Genomic DNA, 22,297 nt, shown 5'->3' on the forward strand with positions numbered 1-22,297 from the left:
AACCTTAATTCCACATCATAAAAAATACAGATAAGATCCATTTAGAACTAGTTATTAATCAATTTTTACTTAAACGGATATTTGAACTTTCAAACTGATTACTAATTACTAAGTGTTGGTGATTTACTAATCATCGAGTCTCGTCTTTTAAGAATCATGAATTAATACAAATAAATATATACAATAAAGGGAAATCCATAAATGGTGTTGCTCAAGTTTACAGTGAGAACACTAATTTCAATTTCCCAACTTCTTCATTTATTGAGGAGTTAGTCCACGCTGAGTTTGCGTAGCCCGGGGCCAGTTTTAAACTCATCAGAAAATAAACAGAACTATCGTAGCAGTATCACTAATTAATAAATATAAATCGACCTCATACTGTTACAATACACACTAATTGGCTATAAAATTATATGAATACATTGAACCCTGGGATCGCTTGTTTGTCATTATTATTATTGGCGCGACAGACCGTGGATGTCCAAGGCCTCGCGCGTTTCTTGACGTGGATTTTTTATTGGATGGGTTCGTCACTCACACGCCTTTTTTTTGTGTGTGCCACCCATTGGCTCACAAATGCCCGGGGGGAGGCTACGAGTGAGTTTTGTATAATTTTATGCTCGGAAAAATCCCTGATTCGGCCGGGGCTCCAACTCACTACCTTTGGGTTGGTAAACAGGCGCGCTTGTATGTAAATTTAGCTAAATTATGAACAAAATGGTCGGGGATGCGGTCAAAAGAAAACAAAAAAATAGTTAACAACATTTTGCCCCATTTTGTAGAGCTTCATCAGGTCTCGAAAGATACTAAAACAACTAAAAATATTTTTACATAGTAGGATAATAAGATACAGAAAGATAAATTAAGGTAGAATCAAAATTATGAAAATATATATAATTTTATGTTTATATTATATAGTATACCAATTTAAATTAGACAATGATGAGTATAAAAAAATAAAATAAAATAGAAAATAAATTACGTAAACTATTAGGTTCAAAATGAAAAGAAGACGTAACAACACGTAACATTAGAAAGCAAATATGAAGAAACAAGATTTAACAAAATAAAAGATGGAAAAAGAAAAATGAAAGTTGAGATTAAATAAAGGTCAAGAAAAGATAAATAAAAATAAGTCAGGAAAATTTTCTTTTCACTTACATTTACATAATTTTAACCTTACCTTAATTTACCTTTTGTATCTTATTATCCTACTATGACAACATATTTTTAGTTGACTTTGTATCTTTTAGCTAGTTGTTAACTAATTTGCTTTCTTTTCACCGCACTCCCCATCACCTTAATTCATAATTTGAAATAATACGGTCAATAATATATATAAAAAATCTCAAAAACCTCATTATGGAATTATGAATTCCAAAAAGATGAATGATTTAAAAACTGGGTTGTCGCCGGTAGGTTTGAGATGCCACTACCAGATGCTTCATTTACCTAGTTGCTTCAGACAGGTTTAGATCATTATACAATCCTTTTGGGCGCCTAATCATTAACTAAAAAAAACAACTTTTTTTAAAGCTTTATATTTTATTTTAATCTCCAACTTTTTATAGCAATGGCTAATATAAACAGGAATCTTACTTTCTTACGTAGAATAAAAACCATTTCGTGTTTCCATTTAAGGGGATTGAGTTTCAAAATGTAAATATAATTACTGATTTCATTATGAAACAAATCTTATTTTGTTTAAAAATAATTAACCAATTTGATAATTAATAATTATTTTTTTTTTATAAAGTTTTTTCTCAAATATAATACTAAATAGATCATTTCAACTTATATTAGTATTAGCAATTTTTAAAAATGTGACCTCTTAATTTTGTCCTGCTAGATTGGTCATTTGGGCCACTGTGTGGCATAATAAATCTATTCCGAAATATATTTTATTAATACAGAAGGAAAGGAGGCGGAATCCTATTCTGAAGCTGTCAGTGGCTTGATTTACAAAAATGGTTTAAAAAAAAAAAAAAAAAAAAAAAAAAAAAAAAAAAAAAAAAAAGAACCTGACAAGTAGCATTTGCTTGTGTACAAACTAGCACAAGGCAGTGTCTTATGCTATATTATTTTTCGTATATGCTAGCTACATATATTAGGATCCTACGCACAAATTACCTACATATGACCAAGTTAAATTATGTAAAAAAAACAAAATGTCCAATCACTAAAAAAGAATGATTACGAAGCTATATAATTAGTCTAAATTTGAAAAAAAATGTTCCACGTCAACTAGAATGTCTCCTAAATCACTACCACCACCATAGTGAACGATGGGAGACTCGAGGTTACTACCTCATTCAACACTAATGGTCTGTGATGGTTGTTATACCTCCGAGTATTATATGGCGGGTGCATTTTTATTTATACATACTTATTATAGTTAAGATATCACCTTTATATAATTCAATATTCAATTGTTCCTTCATGATCATCAATAGACAACTTAACCTGACAATATGCGTGAACTAAAACCATCTCATCCTGGTCTCGTTTATCTCTGAGATCGCTTTCTATAAGAAATGTCTTAACGCTACGTGGTCAAATGTCGAATCACAGAAGGGGAGGGGAAATCATTATATGGACTACTGAAAAGCCTTCGTGAATCCATAAGAAGATGAAAATACTAATAAACAAATATTGTTACAAATGTAATTTTTAGCGTGAATACAATTAAGTACTTATAATTAATTATTTTATGCTTCATAATATTTATAAATAAATAATTGACATAAAAAAAAGTAAAATAAGCCAAATTATGTGGTTGATCGTAGTGATCTATGAGATCGAAGTGTGATAAATATATGAAGTTCTTCTGTGATTAAAAGAATTAAAATAATGTAACAAAGTAAGAGGATATATAACATGTAATAAAAGTAAACTTTAAGCAATGACTATGTCAAAATTTATATAATAATTAGCAATGTAAATAAAATAAAATAATATTAAGATGTACAATGAAAGATATAAATAAACAAGAATTACAAAAAGGTATTAGGCAATTAATGACAACGGAAATAAAAAAATAGATAAAAAAGAAATATAAAAAAATTACAGTACAAACTAAAAGACAGAAAATAAATTAAATAAGAATAAAATATCGTATAAGGTCAAGAAAAAAAAAAAGAGGGAAAATAATGAACAAAATAGGATTGAATGGAAGTAAGCACAAGAATAAGCTGAAGGTGAATACGAAAAAACAAAAAAACAAAAAAAACAGGAAAGAGGAGTGGGGAAATAGGGGAATACTTTTTGTAGTTCTCCTTTATTTATACTTTTACACTGTACATTTTAATTTTATTTTCTTTGGTTTACTTTGTCCATTTATGTATATTTCTTTTCATAATCATATCCACATCTCAGTTTACTTTTATTTCAGATTAAAATAATTTTATATAATTGTAATTACCAGCAGAAGGCGGTAAGATATGAAAACAGAAGAGAGGGGACCTGTGCAGCTATGCTCTAACGATACTCAGAAATGTCCGTTACAGATCTCTAACATTGGTCGTGACTAATACCGGGTAAATAGATATAAAGTTTAAGTCACTCACCGGAAGGGTTGTGAGGAAGGATAGATGACCCTGTGGAGGATCTGCCTGGGACTGAGCCCCGAGGTGTCACCGAAGGGACCCCGGCGAGTGTGGATTTCGTAGAGGATGATCCCGAAGCTGTAACTGTCTCCCTTTTGAGTCCCGATGCAGTTGCACGACAGGGTGTTCCTCAGGAGTTCGGGTGCCCTGTACAGCAGGCCTGGACACAAAATAGGATATCAACAGGCAACCATAGGTGTTTCAAATGACTTTATAAATAGTGCGATGAGAAGACGTCAAGGGGTGCGGTAAGTAGAAATTAGCAAAAGTAATTGTAACTTATTAACACGCCTTTTTCCAATTTTAAGGAATTTATTTACTATTGCACTTTTTAAGCATGATTAAGGGATGATTTTTAAGCATGATTTAAGTCACATAGCGATTCCAATTTTAGATACTTATTCAAAGTTGCTCGATTTAACTAATTAAAATTTAACTTTTTAAGTCTCCTCTTCCCGTTATAAAAAAGTTTCAAAGATAAGACCGTTGCTAATCCGAATTTAGGGGAGGAGATTTAGGTTAGTTAATCTATCCCCTAAATCTCTCTTTTTTTTTTTTTTTTTGTAACCTCCTTTATTATTAAATTCATAGAATACATACTTACATAATGGAAATGATAAAAAAAAAGTACTAGTATACATTTGTCATTTCAATTATGTATGTATGTATTGTATGAATTTAATAATAAAGGAGGTTACAAAAAATAAAGAGATTTAGGGGATAGATGAACTAAACTTATAATGTCACAAAGTAATCCAAGGCAATATTTCACTGGTATACAAATATCATGTAATATGTATGTATGTATTAAAGGAATATAATTATAAAGGAGGTTACGAAGAAAGAGATTTAGGCAGCGGGATGCTTGTGAAGCCTTCTCTTCTATTTTTGGGGTTACGATCTCATCTTGAGGGTTCGTATCGAATAGTACATCCACTGATACTCACTATAAGTTAATGCTTTCAAACCGTCCAGTTTTAGCTAATTTTTCAATTTTATACAATAGGGTACAAATAAGTTTAACTTATTTGTGTTAATTTTTACTGACCACATCTTCTCATCAAAATAGATCTACGTTCAGCTATAAATTTTTGCTTTATGTGATGGCTAATACAAGCCTGTTGATTCATTTTCTAAGTAAGAAATATAAAAAAAAAAAAAAAAAAAAAAAACGTATTCAATTTTTATCAACATTGTGCTTTTTTTTAATAACTTAAAATAAATATCATATTTATCTTACAACCTGCTAACCACGGGTTCTCCCGCAAACATTCAATTTCTCACATTTCGTTTTAATTAATGTGCATTTATTATGAGGATAAATATGTAAAATGAAAGAAATAACTCACACACATTTGATTTTTTAAAGAAATAGTTATTCAATTACTGCATATTCTTACACCCGTTAATTAGAGCGATAAGGCTTTAATAATTTTTAAAGACTAGAAATTGAATATATCGACAGAGTACTAGAAGCATACTCCTTACTCCATATATCTAAAAAAATACAATATCTACATGTATTACTTTAAATTTGAACAGTACATGCTAAGGACATTAGTTTACTTTGTATTGTGTATATATTATGTACACATATGATGTTTAAAATAATAAAATTGATAGAAGGGTAAGAAAAAAAATACAAAAAAAATTGTTTGGTTTGAAACTTTTGTTTGTGTAATAGGATAATAACGATAAAAAAAAAACTTGATGCTTATCTCGAACTCTCAGGATCATTTTGGAGTTACCTGTCACTTTGGTCACAATTTACAAGGCTTCCATAATTTCCATAAAGTTCGACCGCAATAATCGGGCAATGGACGTTCTCACTTACCGGAACAGTAACAATAGTCCAGCTCGTTGCAGAAATGCTTCAGACTCCACATGCTGGAGAAGTCTGAGCCACTTTTGAAGTCCAAGAGACCAAAGTCGCAGAGCTTTACGACCCACCTAGAGTCGACCAAGCAGTTGGAGGACTTGAGGTTACCGTGCACCTTGAGCGGCGATTCATGGAGGAAGATCAATCCCTGTGTGATTAAAGTATTCTTAGCCAAGAGCTTCAATAGTTTGAATGGGTACATGTGTAGTTGGTCGCAACCAGGGCCCTGTTTCATAATAAATCACAAACTAATACTATTAGTCTTGTCGATTTAACTTAATCCAATTAAACTGACTTGTACAATAGTAACTTGTGCTTTAGTATTTTTTAACTCCTGTAATATCACTAATAGTCCTCCCTATTAAGAAAAAAAAGTATTAAAGTAACTAACACGTTGTTTCTATACTTGTATTTTGAACTAATACTATTAGTATTCATTATGAAATAGGGCCCAGGAGTCCTATTGTTGGCGGTTATGAGATAGACTGCATTATAACTTTTCTTATCTATGTTTTTTAAGGCTATCATTCATGAGCAAGTTTCTCAAAGAATCAATGCAGCTGGAAGAATATTTAGCTTATTTCGAAGGGGTTTCCTTGGCAAAAGGGAGGTGAAGAGAAAAACTAAAATAATGATCTACAAATCGACGTTCCTCCCTATTCTTTCCTACTCTTCCGAATCGTGGTTATTAACTTAGTGATAATTAACTAAATTTGAATAAGGAAGAAGACTTTTCATTCACTATATCTGATTAATTTAATGAAACTCATCCCGTAGAACCTATAACATTAATAAAATGTAATGGATAAAAACACCGCTTAGAGCGCAATAGGTGGAAAATAGGATCGGTAAAAAGTTTTATAGGAAAATTATTTTTAGAGACCGGAACTGAGCTCTTGAAAAAGAGCGTTATATCAGGGAAATCGCTATAATCGGCATAATATAATGGAGTTTTTCTTCTTTAATACTGATTAATAATTTTTACTTCAAATAAAAGTAACACGATTGACTTGAATTATGGAGACAATTTCGATCAAGAAGGAAGAAAAATTAAAAAGAAATACAGTGGCACAGTTGACAAATGGAAGTTCTTGGGGAATGACTGTTTAGACCAAGGATGGCTGCCATATTGTTTTCAATCTATATTAATGACTTCCCGCTAGATCCATCATGACTCGTCCCATCTTCCACCTTCTATGTTTTTTTTTCTTGGAGACAATCTGAATGATTCTTGGCACAACTCCTTTTTAGCTTATAAATTGAACACTTCATTTCATTAAAACTTCAAGTTTGAAGGCAAACACTAAATTATAACTAAGGTTTAGTGTGTACTTTGAGTAATAGATGGGTGAAAATTATTTGAAAAAAAATTCGAAAATACATACACCAAAAACAAAATTCTCGAGAATAGACATTTTTCAGAAATAATTTCAGCTATACGTAACGTATATTTGTTGATATATGAATTTATTTGGAATGTGTTAATATAAAGTAAAAATTGTTTCATATGTTTAAAACCATATCCTCTTTAAGAAACATTTTAGTATAGCCTCACACAGGATTTCTACAGAAGGCAAGAGCTTCAAATGCGCCAAGTAATTTTTAAGGCTATTGCTCATTCTCTTAACATAGACAGAACATCATATGTATTCTTAAGATAGGGTTTAAAAGACGATGACAGGGCTTTGTGAAGAAATTATGTCAGAAAATGTGAATTAATCTTAAAAATTTTACCTTTAAAGTAGTTGTCCAAATTTCTGAACAGATGTAAATCTGTTGGAGATAAGTCTAGCAAGTAAGGTGTGGGCGGAAGGACTTCGTTACATATCTCGTTTGGTTTCTTCACTGTCTATCATGAAACATAAGGTTTGTGTAAGAGTATAGGTACCTTCCAATTAACTAATGCAGGTTGTTCTTTGACAGAGTATTTGATGCATATGTCAATATTGCAGCAGTAGGATGTGGCTGTGATGCTTTGACACCTCTGAGTAAAAAGGATAAATAATTATTTTTACAATTGACCACCACCCAAAAACCAATATTTTTTTTATGTAAATTTGGTTTTGGCATGTCTCCCGGTCTTTCGTCGATATTTAGCCACTGACCTGAACGACGCTTGTTGTAATAGACAATCTGCTTTTTATGATACGTGATTATCCTTTCGAGCAAAAGCTTGTTTTTTTTTGTTTTGTTTTTTATAGTAAGCAGTGAAATGCATGTCTCAAAACACTTTTGCTGCTGCCACTCATTAAGTTCATGAGGTACCTATGTATCTACTTTTTTCACTTTGCCAAGTGTCGAAAAACTGTCTATACACTTGTATTTGGTTGTGCTGCAAGTCGTTAAACTGTTTAGTAAGTGCTTTCTTCCACAGTAAGCCTAAGTTCATGGTGGTCTTGAATTGCTGGTAAAATTTTTGCTTTGATTGGTTATCCAAACCTCTGTCACCAGCCAAAAATTTTTCAAATCTCCGTTGGTTAGAACACCCTTTGTCGAAGGCCGTGGTAATGTTTTATGCAACTTGGGCTACCGAGTGTCCAATTTTGCCAATTGCAAAATGAGATTTTAATTATGGGATCTCTAAAATATAAAGTTCTTTTGAAAATAGGTTACTAAAAATTGGTCCCTATTACAATATCGGTCAAACTTATTTTCCTCTGTTGGCTGTTACTATAGGAGAAATGTATAGGATTATAGATTATAAATAAGCATAAATTATACCTGAAGAATGTCTCCAACCAAAGAGGCTCTAAACATATTATCCAACTTCACATCTTCATTCTCCAGTATGTCCTAAAATATAATAATGCTTAGTATCTAACACAAAATTTTATAAAAATCTACTCTAAAAATAACATATTATTTACCTTGAGCGACCCCCTATTGCAATATTCGGTTACGATGCAGATATTCGGAGGGTCTGTGCAAGCTCCGATGAAAGGGATGAGGTTATCATGACGCAGATCCCTCATCTGTTAAGGTAAAATAGTTATCCTATCAATGTAATAAATGTAACTTAGTAGGCATTTTTTAATAATTATTCTAACTTACTATTTTCAGTTCCTTCTTCATGTTCCTCGTTATATCGACCGATTTCTTGTCTACTTTTTTTACAGTCAACACTCTGCCTTTGTATATTCCCACCGTGGTGAAGAGGGAGGAGTACCTGAAGTCACAGTCAGGGTTCGAACTGAGGGAGACCTGGCTTGTCCTCATCAACGGGTGAGTCACCTTTGACAAAAAGACAAATTAATAGCAAATAGTTATTTGGCATAAGTACATGTATTTTTGTTTAGACAGTATATATATAAAATGACATAAATAATATTTAAACATTTATTAGTAATTTTATGCTATTGTTGCCTGCTAATTTATTAGTATTTAGAAAGTATCAACTTCTTCGACAAATCAACTAGTCGTAAAAATTAAGCATTTATTTTTTACCATAATCTTTATAGAACAATGTCCCAAAGGGTTAAATATCACAAAACTTCAGATTTACTTTGACTTACATCACATTTCCAATCAACGGTAAACATACAGTGTATCTTGTCTCTATTGTCACAACCTTTATTCGAAAGATTTTAGAATTTTAATATAAAACCTGGTAGACTTGGCCATGGAGAAGAATTTCCTTTGGTAGAGAAGTTGAATTTGAAACTAACCCGTTCTAAAAATTTGAGTACCACCATTTTCTTTACGGTATCTGATGATTTGCGTTCAAATAGTATAAAAAAAACATAAACAACAAAATCTTTTGTGAAGTCGATTTCTTCTAGGGGTCATCACTACTTGAAGAGCCTGTCATGAATTCACGAGTTGATGGATTATTATGATGACGGTTTTAACATTTCCTTTCTTCTTCTTGTCCACCCCTTTCCCGCGACCTCTTTGTTTGGTATCTTCCCGGAGACGTGACTTTCCTTATTCCTGAGTCGACGTAAGCCTCGACCGGTCTCTGTGTTGGAAATTGTAGGCGTATCGTATTTTCGTAAAAGTGAACTCTCAAATGATATTATCTTTATTTTAGTTCAATTTTTTCCCACCATTGGCTCGCATTGAACAGAAATTCTTTCAACTGAAAACAAATAATTGATCTTCAATACAATACTGAAACCAATCTGGACTAACGAACGTGAACTGTTGGGTACAACAAGATTTTCGATAGAGATACAACAATAGTCAATGGTCCATATTACGTAACCAACAAAACCTCACATCCCTTATGTTCTAGACTCTATTCCATCCAGATTTTTTAACTTCCATCAGAACCTTATCCACAATCCTAATTCCTTACCACAATAGGGATAGGGATCCATCCCAACCATCCCTATAATTCTCCCCGAAGGATGAAACAGCATTGGGCCCGAGACCTTTTGTGAATTGCTGCTGGAGTTCTGGCAACGGCCAGCTTCTCCACTCAAGTGTATGGGACTGAAGTGAAGAGCGGGAGGGAGTGAAGCCCTTGGAGATATGCTTAGACTTCCACACGAGGGTGGCAAGACTTGGCTCAGAGTTGCAGAATGTTAATATTGTATATAGGTGGGAATGAATATTTATTTTATTATTACTTAAATTTAACTTACTTTGCCTTTTTATTTTACTATAGATACTATATATACCATAGACTTTGATATAGATTCATATTTTAATTTATTATTTAATCATGATAGTATTTTATTTTATTGATATATTTCTTTCTTATTATTTTAAATTTAATTTTTTTCTTTTAATTAAGTGAGTAATATCATTATTCACATTTGTTTTCTCTCTTTTTATGTTTTTATTTCTTTATGTAAATATTGTATGAATGAATATTTGAGCAATAATACTTAATGCCGTAAATTTGTGTCATGTTCTGATAATTCTCTTCAATAAAATAAATATACATTAAATCGCAAAAATTTGCGGGCCAACTGCCAAAATACAGCAAAAAATGTTCCATTAGAAATTATAGGATAAAGTATGGTAGAGAAGAACTGGAAGAGTTTAGGTATAAAATTTAAATAAAAAATAACTATAACTAAGACTTAGCAAGTTTCATGTCGAAATACCAAAACGATAGGAAAAGAGTGATGACACAACGTTTTATAAGAGCTTGGCATACCTTTGTTTTGTCCTTATCGTCAGTTCCTTCGGATAGGAGGATGTCCTTGAAGTCTATCTTCCAGAGGAGGCTGTCCAGCTCTTGTTCGTACTTGAGGTTCCTGTATATGATCAAGGACACAACGATGAGGAGTACCAAACTTGCACCAGCTACACCACCTGCGATCTCCATGGTGTGACCTACATGAATAGATGAGATATAAATTGCTGTATATTAGTTAATTTTTTCATTATGTAGATTTGTTTATTTATGTTTAATTAAAAAAAAGTTATCCACACTGCTTTATCTATTACTTTGATATGAATATCTTTTGTTGAGTCTTAGTTTCTGTGTCACAAACTTTTCCCAACTGTTCAGGTGAGAAGTTCTCTTTCACTTCTCTGATAACATTCTTTACTATTCTTATTTTTGTTTTATTCGGTTTAATTTTAACCTTATAACACATTTAAATATTAATTATCCTAAAGATTATTTTACTTCCTCGTGAAATGAAAAATATGTTTATTATTCTGGGACATTTTGTATCATTAATTATATTAGAATTAATTTTCACACTTTCTTGTCTACGTTTGTGTTTCGGCCGATTCTTCCTGGTAATACAGATTATCTTATTGGATAGGCAGCTATGTAGCTTTACTAATACAACCCTTCAAATTAATCCTCAACATTAGATCTTTTAGATTTAAAATATTATTTTATTTAATTATAAAGATTATATAATTTAATTAACTCTTTAATTACTAATTAATTACTCTTTAATTAAACACATATTTCTTTCTCAGTATTTTAATATCATGGAATTAAAAAAAAATGAACAAATTAAACTATCAATATGTTCAATAAACCATCACTTCATAATAACCGTTCCATGCAAATATTCACATAACGCAATCAATAATCGAAGATCTAGATAATTGATTAGTGCAACATCAGCAGCCATGAAGGGATAAAGCATTCCAATACCGCCATTTACATCTTAATGGTAGAATAAAAAGGATTTTTTTTTGCTGTTAGTGCACTAGTAACTAAAATACATGCCCACTTGTTTCTAATGATTATTTTGTAATTAATCTCAAATTTTTTTTAGGCAGCAGCGAGTAATTTCAGCACCACAAGGGCGTAATGAAAACTGAAGAAAATTCAGAGGTCGGATACTCATCACTACGCTCTAATGAGTTTTCCGCAAGGACGCCCGTATTCTAATGAAGATTAATAGTGGAAAAATTCGAGGAATAATTTATTTCCACGGCAAGAAACAGCAATATAATATATTCGAATATATTTTATTTTATAATTAAAGGGGGACGATCCTGACCTCCCCCCTTTTTTTAAACTTCAAATACTCATTATTTTGAAAGTTGAATGATTCAGAAGATGATTATTCTTGCAGTTAAAGCAAACAGTAGAAAGTAAACAAAAGGTATAAGAGGAACACTGATCTTCTTGAGCAAACATGGAAGATATCTTGTGTGGATGTGTTTACCTGGTAAATATCCGTGATCTGTAATATATGCTCCTAACTCCAGCAGGGTGGAAGGTTAGAGTTCAATTCAGACTTTTAAGAGATATTTTATTTTTAAAATAAAACATGTTTATTTTCGATAGCCTCAGAAGTGTGAAAAGATTTGGAAATATCCAAAACCTTAAAAATAAAAAAAAGAAGAGATATAACATAAGTTAGATAGACAGAGGTTAGAATAACAATTATATATTAAAAACATTAGTACTATGATATAGACGATCATGTTCATAATCCTTCTTCAATGAAAGTATTACTTTAGATATTATTATTAGTTATTATGTATTCCATTACTAAGTGAGTCTAGGGGTAACTATTGATTTTAATAAGCATTCAGCCATGGAAAACAAAATATCTTTACCGGCAGAGATTTGTCGCTAACGACGTATATCCCCTCATTTCTGTTTAAAAAACAGATGTAAAATAATTTAATTGCATCATTGTAGCTTGAAACAGCTAAAAAAAAAATCTCCTGGATTGGGAGAAAAACCTTCTCCAATTTCAACCTAATTTATGCATTCATTGTGGATATAAGAGGTTTGTAAAATGCAATTCGTTTCTCTGCGAAGACCTTTAAAGTACAATAGTTCATAAATACGAGAAAACATGTATACGAATTTAAATTTATACTGATCTATAAGATCTTTAAGTCCCTCCAAAATCTTACCCAAACATTCTTACGCCGTGCTAAGAAACAATACTTTCAGAACATTCTATCCCAAATCCAAATGGAAAATCCTTAAGAACCTCTCCGTCCAAACCCTGTCCATATTGACCAGCTGCTCCGGACGAGCTTAATTCTTTCTTTACTGTTCCTCCTCCTTCAACAACCTTATGCGAATTTTTATCTTTTCACATTCGTAAAATCACATTTGATCCCAATAACTTGCATTTCTTAATTATTTTCCCAGATGACTTAATCATGAGCAGTCCTCAAGTACAGAACTACACAGACAGATTGCGTGGTGTTCGCACTACAGAAAGGGAAGAAAAGTAGACTACCTCGCACGCTCCAAGTGGCAAACTCCGTACTAAGGCCTTCAAACTCTGTAGTTTATCTGGGCATTAAATTGGATCGCCACATGTCACTGTCAGGTCATTGCTATATGAAGACCAAACGAGTCCGTCTCAGATCATACCGGTTACACCAACTTTTATCATCACCAGTACTCTCACTAAGGCTCAAACTCCAAATATATAAAAGTATTTTGAGACCAGCACTTCTATATGGTGCTCCACTCTTCACCCATCTCAGAGAAGGAACACAGCGCCATCTACAACGCTTCCAGGATCTGTATCGGAAGATTATGAGGCCAATATCGCTGAAGAAGATGAAGACAGAACAACAACACGAGCTCTTCTAAATACCCACTGTGCCTGAGTTCATCCAAACCAGGTACATAAAGTTTTTCGACTCTATACGGCACCAAATAAATCCACAGGACCCTCCTCCGGTGCGTTGGCAACAAACTAGATAAACATTCAGAAACGACGTGCCAGGACAAGCATTTAGGGAATAAGGTTTTTTAGATATAGTTTAAATTTCAAACCAATGTGTACCCCAGCCACCAGTGTATAAAATTCAAAGAACGCCCTCTACAACAAAATTACAACTCGAAAACTCCTTAAAATGTAGGCCACAACAGATGGAGGAAAATATATATTGGTGGCAATGCAGAATCAAAATATATATTGGTATATAAAAACCATATATCCAGAAATAGGGGTTATGGAAAAAAAATTTAATAAGTTCAATTGATTTTAAAATTATTTTGAAGTTACTCAGATAAGTATTGTGAAAACTATTGAAATGCTTTCCATCTGTTTCCCAAACAGGACCCTTGTGATGGAGTTTTGTCGTTCAGACTTGTTTATTTTGAGCTAGTTCTACTACAAAATCCTCTTGATCCGAAATTGACTAAAAGTCCAGAACTAAGCCTAACAACTCTAACCAATGGTCCTAAACTTGTCAGCCTATTGTTATATGTGTTTTGTGCCCATGCAGAGCCCATGATAAAACTTTTTTACATTAATTAAAACATTGAACAATTTTTTAGTATATCTGTTTTGTTAACATTTTTTTCCTTTTCTACTGAGAAATTCTGCGAGGCATAACATTTCATTTCTAGAAAGATTATTAAATACCTACGCATTGAAAATGGAACTTTAAACATTTTTTTTTTTAAACTTTATTTAATTGATACATATTACAATCTGACACACTATTGTAGGCAATAGGTAATAGTGATGAATGATCACGTTCAAACTAAAATAAAATAAATTAAGAATGAAAATAAATGAAAGAAAAAAGTACATAAAAATAAATAAAATCTGTCTTGAAATATAACAAATAGAAGAATAAAGATAAATAATAATAAGAAATAATATAATCACTAGTCACATTTACACTCTTATATAAAATATTTACACTATCGACCTGAGGATCCCAGCGCATCTCTCTCGCCGCATCACTGGTTTTAAAAATTAATTTGATAATAACGTCCGATCTTTACATTTTTGGTGTAATAATTATTTTAAATAAATTGTAGAAAGATGGTCCAGATGATGGTCAAGAAAGCCCGAATGAAGCCTTGAAAAGTAGCGCGAAGCTTTGAAAAGCCTTCCTAATAAATTGTTTGATATTTTTTGTAAATTTCTTGGCCGCAATCCGAACCATCTTCCTACATTTATCACATAATCATGCAAATATGAACTTCGTTTTCCTCCATCATTAACAGATTATCATGTTATGCAATACAAGTTTTGTTGTACAAAAATCTAAAAAAAATCGTTAAAAGCACCTAGGGTACTCAAGCAATCAACTTCCAATATACATACAGTATCAAAAAGAACTTTACAATATATCTGATGGAAATAATCGGACCTAACCAGGAAATTTAAATTAGTGATGTAGAACAATGTTTTTATAATTGCTTCAACAAGTCTTAAGTATAGTATTAAAATCTAGTAAATCAATAATTTATTGTTATTATAAAAAAAGTGAGAAACTTTTCTTGTCAGAAAAGTCAATAATTTTGATTTTGTCCAGTGAATACACGAGCAATGAACGTTTTAGGTTAAAGTGTTCAAACTCGTTCCAGCAAGTGAAATTAACATATAAAATTTTAAAATATTTCTTCATGAAGACCAGTGATATTAGGCATTTTAGATCATATCATTGTATGATTTAATTAAATTTACCATTTAATTTAAAATGTATAGTAAATAAAGTTGATATATATTGGGAAAAAATTAAATTAACTAGATAAAAATGAGGTATCCCACAAGAACCTTTATACAAATATTCAACAAAAATAAAAAAAATTAAATATTTCTCACTTGGTAGAAAGAGTTGGTAGATTTTCCCGAATTCAAAGGTCTATTACTCATTTATACGTTCACCAAATTATAATATTTTGTTTAAAGATTTACTGGGTTTAATAACGATTAAAAGTCACTTAACACATATTTAAACAATTACGAATACATCGTTTTGTATTTAACATTCTAATTGACTTAGGAGGATCTGATTAGTTGCATTTGGAATATCATAAATTCTTTTGAAACTTCAAAAGTTGAAGTTGATTAGTCGAATATCCTAAGTCAGAGATGACGAACTTATGACCTATAGGTCAGACATTGACTCACGCAAACTTTCTAACTGACCCACCCATTGGTTATTATAAATTAATTTTTTATAAAAAATTATCTGAAAATATACAGTAACAGATTTCTCATTAAATAGTTTATGTTTATACTTTATTATACATTTATATATATGTATACATATAAAAATATATTGATAATTAATATTTCATAATACATATTTTATTTAATTTTCTTTACCCCTGGTTCATTCAAAAACTTAGTGACCCACGATCTAGAAATAAAAAAAATAGTGAACAAAATTTGACCCATGTCTCAAAAAGGTTCGCCATCGCTGTCCTAGGTCATATGAAACCTTTCCATGATTAATTGTTTGTTTTCATTCGATATTGAGAAATAATTAGTCTTCTTTATTTTATTAATTTCATATCAACAATAACAAAGCACTAAATAAGTTTTAATTAAACACATATTGGAGGAATTCATCACAGTTTCCATTTGGGATCATAAAATCCGTCGATTGAAGTGTTCTTGTAATCACTTCCACCAATCTATTCTAACAATGGGGTCTAATATTGTTTTGTTATATAAGACCATTGTTATAGTTGAACTCCTCCAGGGTCGGCTTCAATTGCGGTTTGCTGCTCTAGTTGATGCTTGAGCATTTCGATTCACATGTCAACAATTCTCGGTAACACATATTTGCGTCTTGTCAATAGTTAAATCATAGCAAGCGTTGATATAGTATTATGAAAATAATAACTTATTATGTATTACTAATAGTACTTTATTATCGTAATATCTTTTTTAAGGTATCCATCATTTAATGATTAATTATTTATCAGAATGATTGAGAAAAAAATATTCTTAAGACCTTATCAAAACCAAATCATAAAAAAAAAAATTATAAAGGAATAATTTTCAACAAACAATTCAATTATATATAAATCATATAAGTGTCCGCGTCAGGAGTGGGAGGGGTTCAAATGCATTAAACTTGTACCTTGTTAGACAACTGTACATAAATACGGACTTGTAATTAAATTGTCCGTTGAGAAGGGATTCCGCTTTAGAGGGATGTCCGTCAAGAAAATTTCACGGGTAAAACGAGATCTTAGTGAGTGTTGTGTCTGGAATAGTGTCTATTGGTTTTGAGTTTTGATAGACTTTATTGCATATTAAGGCGAACATTTGTGTACTAGGGAAATTATTGTAGAGTTATATTATTATGTAAATAGAATTGTAGAATTACATTATTATGGAAATAGGCTTGTAGTATTACATTAATATGTAAATATGATTGCAAAATTACATTATTATGGAAATAGGATTGTTGATTTAATTTTTATGGAAATAGAATAATTATTAAGGAATCAAAACTGCAGATTCAATACGCCTTGTTATTATCAAATGAAATTTCAATTGATAAAAAAAAATATAGAAGGTATGATCTGATTATTATTGCCTTTTCTATATGTCAATTACGATGTTTTATTATTCCGTATCTGGTATTTTCAGATATTAAATATTATCCGCCTATTCAATAACAGTTAAATTAAATCTTTATGGCTACAACCATAAAGCGTCAGGTGTGCAGTACTATGTAAGGCAGTGTAATGTTACAACACCAACGGTTGTGCAAGAAGGTGATTTGGTTAGAATCATACTCGACCACCAGGGTTTTTCCCAATCAAGGTTAGTAACTTTAAGAAACTGGGTGGAACCCGGAGTGCTGCCGAGCCCACAGGGTTGACTCACGGCTACAGTAACAGAATAAATAATTATTTGTCACAGCCAGATTCGAACCTGGGTATTTGGAATTAGTAGAACAGTGCCATAGAACTGAGCTTCCCCGCTCACACATTCAATAACACTTAACTATTTTAATTTAAATAATTTAATTTGTTTTATCATAAAGCTTTTACTATTCTAAAAATTGCTTATATCCTTCTTTTCCTGCCTTCAGGTAAAAAATTAAATACAATTAAATGTATTTAAGGCTTTAATTAAATGTATATTTATCTGGGACTTTTCGGGAATAGTGCATCGCAACTCTTTACCATCTATTCTGTCGCATTATTAGTGACTGAGTCACAAGTATTTTTTTTTTATATTATAGAGTAAAAATATGTAAAATTCACATTTTATGGTTCTGCGTTGATGTTTTCGGCATGTCATGTCATACAAAACTTAATTTAGTAGGAGAACTTCACGAAAAACTAAAAACATATAGTTTTCGTCTCATTTCTTCAGAAGCGTTTGTTTCTGCTTTTTAATGGCCAGAAAGTTTTTGAACCCATCAGGAACTCTAGAACTATTTAAAAGGAAGCCAGAACACTCAAAAGTTTGCGAGTTTCCTCTAAATGATACGCAGCGTGAAGTTGGCGTCTCACTTTGGCATGAAACTTTTTTAATTATTGTTTACATCGGAACCTGTCCGTACCTGTAGGTACCCCGATTGTATTTTAGAATTGTAATTAAATTAGTGTGGAACAAACGGACTTGAAAATGTGAGACCAGCTTATTAATGAACATGCATGTATTTTCCTTCTCTATATATTCACTTCAAATATTAATTCCCTGAAGAGCAACTCGGTTAGTGTGTAAGCTGAAAATTATTAATTTCGATTATAGATATGATAAAACAAAATTTGGGTGGTCTCATAAGAATATCCAGGTCGTCCAGGTTGTGCGGTGGGCGAAATGGTGAGCATGTCATCGGCTGTGGCGTAGTGGTAGGAGCAAGCCAGGAGATAGATGATTTAGGGAGGCATCGCAGTCGAGGCGTCTTTGGGGTCTTTCGGTGCACGCGACATCGGAAAATGAGAACCCCGACCCGGACTTTATATAAAATCGAAAAAGATCCACAAAATTCGGATTATGTAAATCCGACAAGTATTAAAAATTGTTATTAAAAGGCCATAATAATTTGTTGTTTCGATGTTTAAGGGGAAAAGCACTTAACATTATTAGTGCTCGATCCATTTGATAGTGGAATTGGTGTCTCTGAAATCAGTCTTTCAGTTGGTGGAAACTCACAATCTTTTGAGTGTTCTGGCTTCCTTTTAAATAGTTCTAGAGTTCCTGATAGATTTAAGAAGTTCTAGCATTTAAAGCTGTAAAAAATGTTTCTGAAGATATGAAACGAAAAATAAATAATTAGAGGAAAAGAGTGAGTGCAATCAGAAATGCGACCACCGTAATCACTCAGTTCTGGTTTTACTAAGCTTTTGTATAGCTAACGACATGCTGAATATGTATCCAGTTATATGAGCTGACAACAATGATTGATTTAAGAAAAATAAATAAAACTTCCCAAAATTTATATTTTTTGGCAAAAGAGAGTGACGCTGGTCGCAATCGTGGAGTTCTGGTTATACTAGACATACGTTTTGTATAGCTACCAACATGCTGTACACATACCCAAACAGTTATATGCACTGGCAACGACGAGCGATTTAAAAAAAAAATAATATATTAAAACTTACCAAAATTTTTGATTTTTTTATAGTCGTAATCAAGGTATTGTGGTTCTGTGTTGATGTTTTCGGCATGTCGTTAGATATACAAAACTTAATTTTTTTTTAAATATCTTTATTGAAATTTACAACTGTATATTACATAATACATTTAGTAAATATGGTATTAGTTAAAATGGAGTGTTACAGGCGTGTAGAGCAACTACCCATTGGTAGCACTCTAATGACATTTTACATTAGCTGGTCTCGTGGCCATCTTCTTTTCAGGTGCCTCGGAGGATTATCAGGAATGGAAGAGGATGCAAGGTTAGAAACTAGGGGGTTTGAGTGGTTAGGGAGTTTATAATGGAAGGAGTGATAACTTAATTTAGTAGGAGAACTCATTTCTTCAGAAGCCTTTGTTTCTGCTTTAATGGCCAGAAAGGTTTTTTGATCTCATCAGGAACTCTACAACTATTTAAAAGGAAGCTAGAAATTTCAAAAGCTGGTTAGTTTCCACCAAACGATACGCCGAATTCACAGACTCGTGGGAGTTGCGAGTTAACGAACGCTATATTATTTAACAGCTATTATTATAAATAGACTATCATTATAAACTATAGACATCTGGCACATTTCGACAGAAACTGACCATAGAGGAAGTGACCTTTCTTTGGTATTCTATACCAATGTAAAAGAAAAAGCAAGGGTTGACACAGGCAGCAGGTACAAGCTGCCATCTCACAATGGACTTGCGTCAGTCCAACTATTTTATGGTTAACACATGTAAGTCAGTTCTCACGAGTCCTTGGGTCATTCCAATTTCTTGGAAGGCGGCCACCCGGTTCAATTCACGCCTTCCCCTCCTCCCTTCCAGATATTTCCTAAATTATCTGATTGGTCCAAACCCCTTCTCCTATTTTACTATTCCTCCTACCCCCTCTTCCCAAGTTTTCATATATATTTCCTAGACTAGATAGCTAAGTAAGATATAAGTTAGAAGGTAGAGACTGAGTAACAGTAACATGTAGTTCTTGTAAATATATTAGAATAAAGTCATTTTTAGTCTTCACTGATTTTTGAGAAAGTTATCTTGCGTAAGACACTGCTACTAACTCCAAGGACCCAGGTTCGAATCCGGCTGTGGCAGATAATAAATTTTTATTTCAATGTAGCCGTGAGTCAACCCTGTGGAATCATTAGGCCATGCCCCTTGAAGGCAACTTTACGTTGAAATTAATTAGGATTTCGCCCATTCGTGTAAAAGCGTTCATTTAATATTAAATATGAAGAGAGTAGAAGTTGTAGTAAAGGTTATTTAAAATATTTTAGCATATCTATAATCAAAATTCATTTAGACTTTCTCGAGAAGTTCATACTTCTTTCGTTTTTATTTTAAGCATCCTTAAATATATTTACTGTTCTAAAAACTAAGGAGTGGATATAAAATTGCAATTACTTCATCAATTTTCAATTAATGCTTTCTAGGAACAGTTAATAAAAAAAATAATTGCTTTTAACGCAAACACTAATATATAAAGTTTGATACAGATAAATAATTATTTCAAATACAATACTGAAAGTTGTTTAAAAAAAACAACATAAAAACACTAAATATTATTATTTAGTTAGAATACTTAATGCTTTCAACATAGAAGTGACTAATAGTTAATAGTGCTTCAAAAAACCAATATCAACAACAAAATGTGACCAAGCTTTGAGAAACTCTCAACTTTTTTTTTTAATCCTCTTGCACACTTGCCCAGTAGCAACTCTTAAACTGACAAGTATGGCGTACCAGATGCCAACGAAAGGAATTGGCTCCGTCTTCTGGCGTCAATCGACATTGAATTATACTCTTTTCATTATACTCCTTCTTCCGAAGATATTTTCTTTAAACTATAAAAACTAATTCGCCTGATATTTTGTATGTAATAATAATTTTAGTTCTCTTCCACCATGTCCAAATTATTTTTTTCACTTAGAGAACACATTGTAGGAAGCAGTGTTTTTGAAGAAAATTCCGCAACTAATGCCGCAAGAATGAAGACGATCAGATGAACAGGAAGCGAGTTATGATCGAAAATGTCTAAATTCTACACTTAAACAGTTGTATATTACTTCATTGGCTGTTTGCGCCTAATATTGACAATCGCTTCAAGAAGATATAAACGCCACGATGCAGTTTTAATTATTTGCATAGAAAGTAAAATTCAAAACGGATTTAACAAAAGAAGTTGTGGTAAAACTCATATATATATTTTACAGTATTTGGTAACGCACTATAAAATAAATTATTTGGTCTCCAAATACACACTGTAATTATCTACCGTACCTTCCTTCTTTTAGGTAGAAGAGGAGGTAAAGGCTAATATTAGCTTAAAATAATATGTATTTTTTTTCTTTCTGTAAGTGTTACGTGTATTATTAACTAGAGCTGAGTGAACTTTAAACAAAAATTTCCGTAATTCCCTTTAAACAAATCTTTATTAGGCTTCGTCGCACATGCTGTTCTGTACAAACAATATCCTTCAACAACCTCTGAGATAATTGTCCCACTTCCGGTCCTGAGGACGATAACAAACTGAGGGGGCTTCGAACCATTAAGTCCCAACTTGCTAAGTTATCCTCCCCGGAACTGTCTTCACGACTTCTAGCATTAATATATAATGGTACTTCACTCCTGCGTAACTCCTAACTTCTACGACAGATGACAGGGATAACGGAATGATATCGGTCGGCAAAATCAATTTTAAACTTCGAGAAGAGAGAAAGAAAGTATTTGATTTCTATACCTACCCCTTTCCTTAAGTATTTTTTTATCTCCGCTTTCATAAAAAAAAAAAAAATTCTTTTTAAATCCTCCTGGAAATTCTATTGAAAAATTTCAATTAATTATTATCTCCGATAAATGATAATCATTGTTTTAAGATATTAGACCTCCCGTTTCTATCAATTTCCTTTTGTAATAGGGAGAAACAATTTTTTCAAAAAGCAGTGACGCCCAACTGTATTGGGCTGGTTATTATTCTTATATTATTTAGGTATAGACGGCAAATATATATATGAAATATATAAAAGCACAGATTTTTTTTCTTATTATTTTAGTTTTTTTAATATTTT

At 32.0% G+C, this 22,297-nt stretch overlaps 1 protein-coding gene across 1 annotated transcript in view; it reads right to left on the reverse strand.

Annotated features, from left to right (window-relative positions):
• The window catches only part of LOC106678164 (guanylate cyclase 32E), a 219,205-nt gene that overhangs the window by 15,330 nt on the left and 181,578 nt on the right, over positions 1 to 22,297 (reverse strand). The window contains exons 11-16 of the mRNA XM_067050027.1: positions 10,592 to 10,770; positions 8,536 to 8,715; positions 8,352 to 8,456; positions 8,206 to 8,277; positions 5,440 to 5,632; positions 3,567 to 3,765 (exon numbers count right to left, since the gene is read on the reverse strand). Coding sequence (XP_066906128.1) covers positions 3,567 to 3,765; positions 5,440 to 5,632; positions 8,206 to 8,277; positions 8,352 to 8,456; positions 8,536 to 8,715; positions 10,592 to 10,770 — 928 coding nt within the window. The remainder of the gene's footprint in view (positions 1 to 3,566; positions 3,766 to 5,439; positions 5,633 to 8,205; positions 8,278 to 8,351; positions 8,457 to 8,535; positions 8,716 to 10,591; positions 10,771 to 22,297) is intronic.

This window comes from Halyomorpha halys, unplaced genomic scaffold (genome assembly GCF_000696795.3).
Source record: "Halyomorpha halys isolate HHAL.00 unplaced genomic scaffold, Hhal_1.1 Scaffold126.1, whole genome shotgun sequence".
Lineage (NCBI taxonomy): Eukaryota > Metazoa > Arthropoda > Insecta > Hemiptera > Pentatomidae > Halyomorpha > Halyomorpha halys.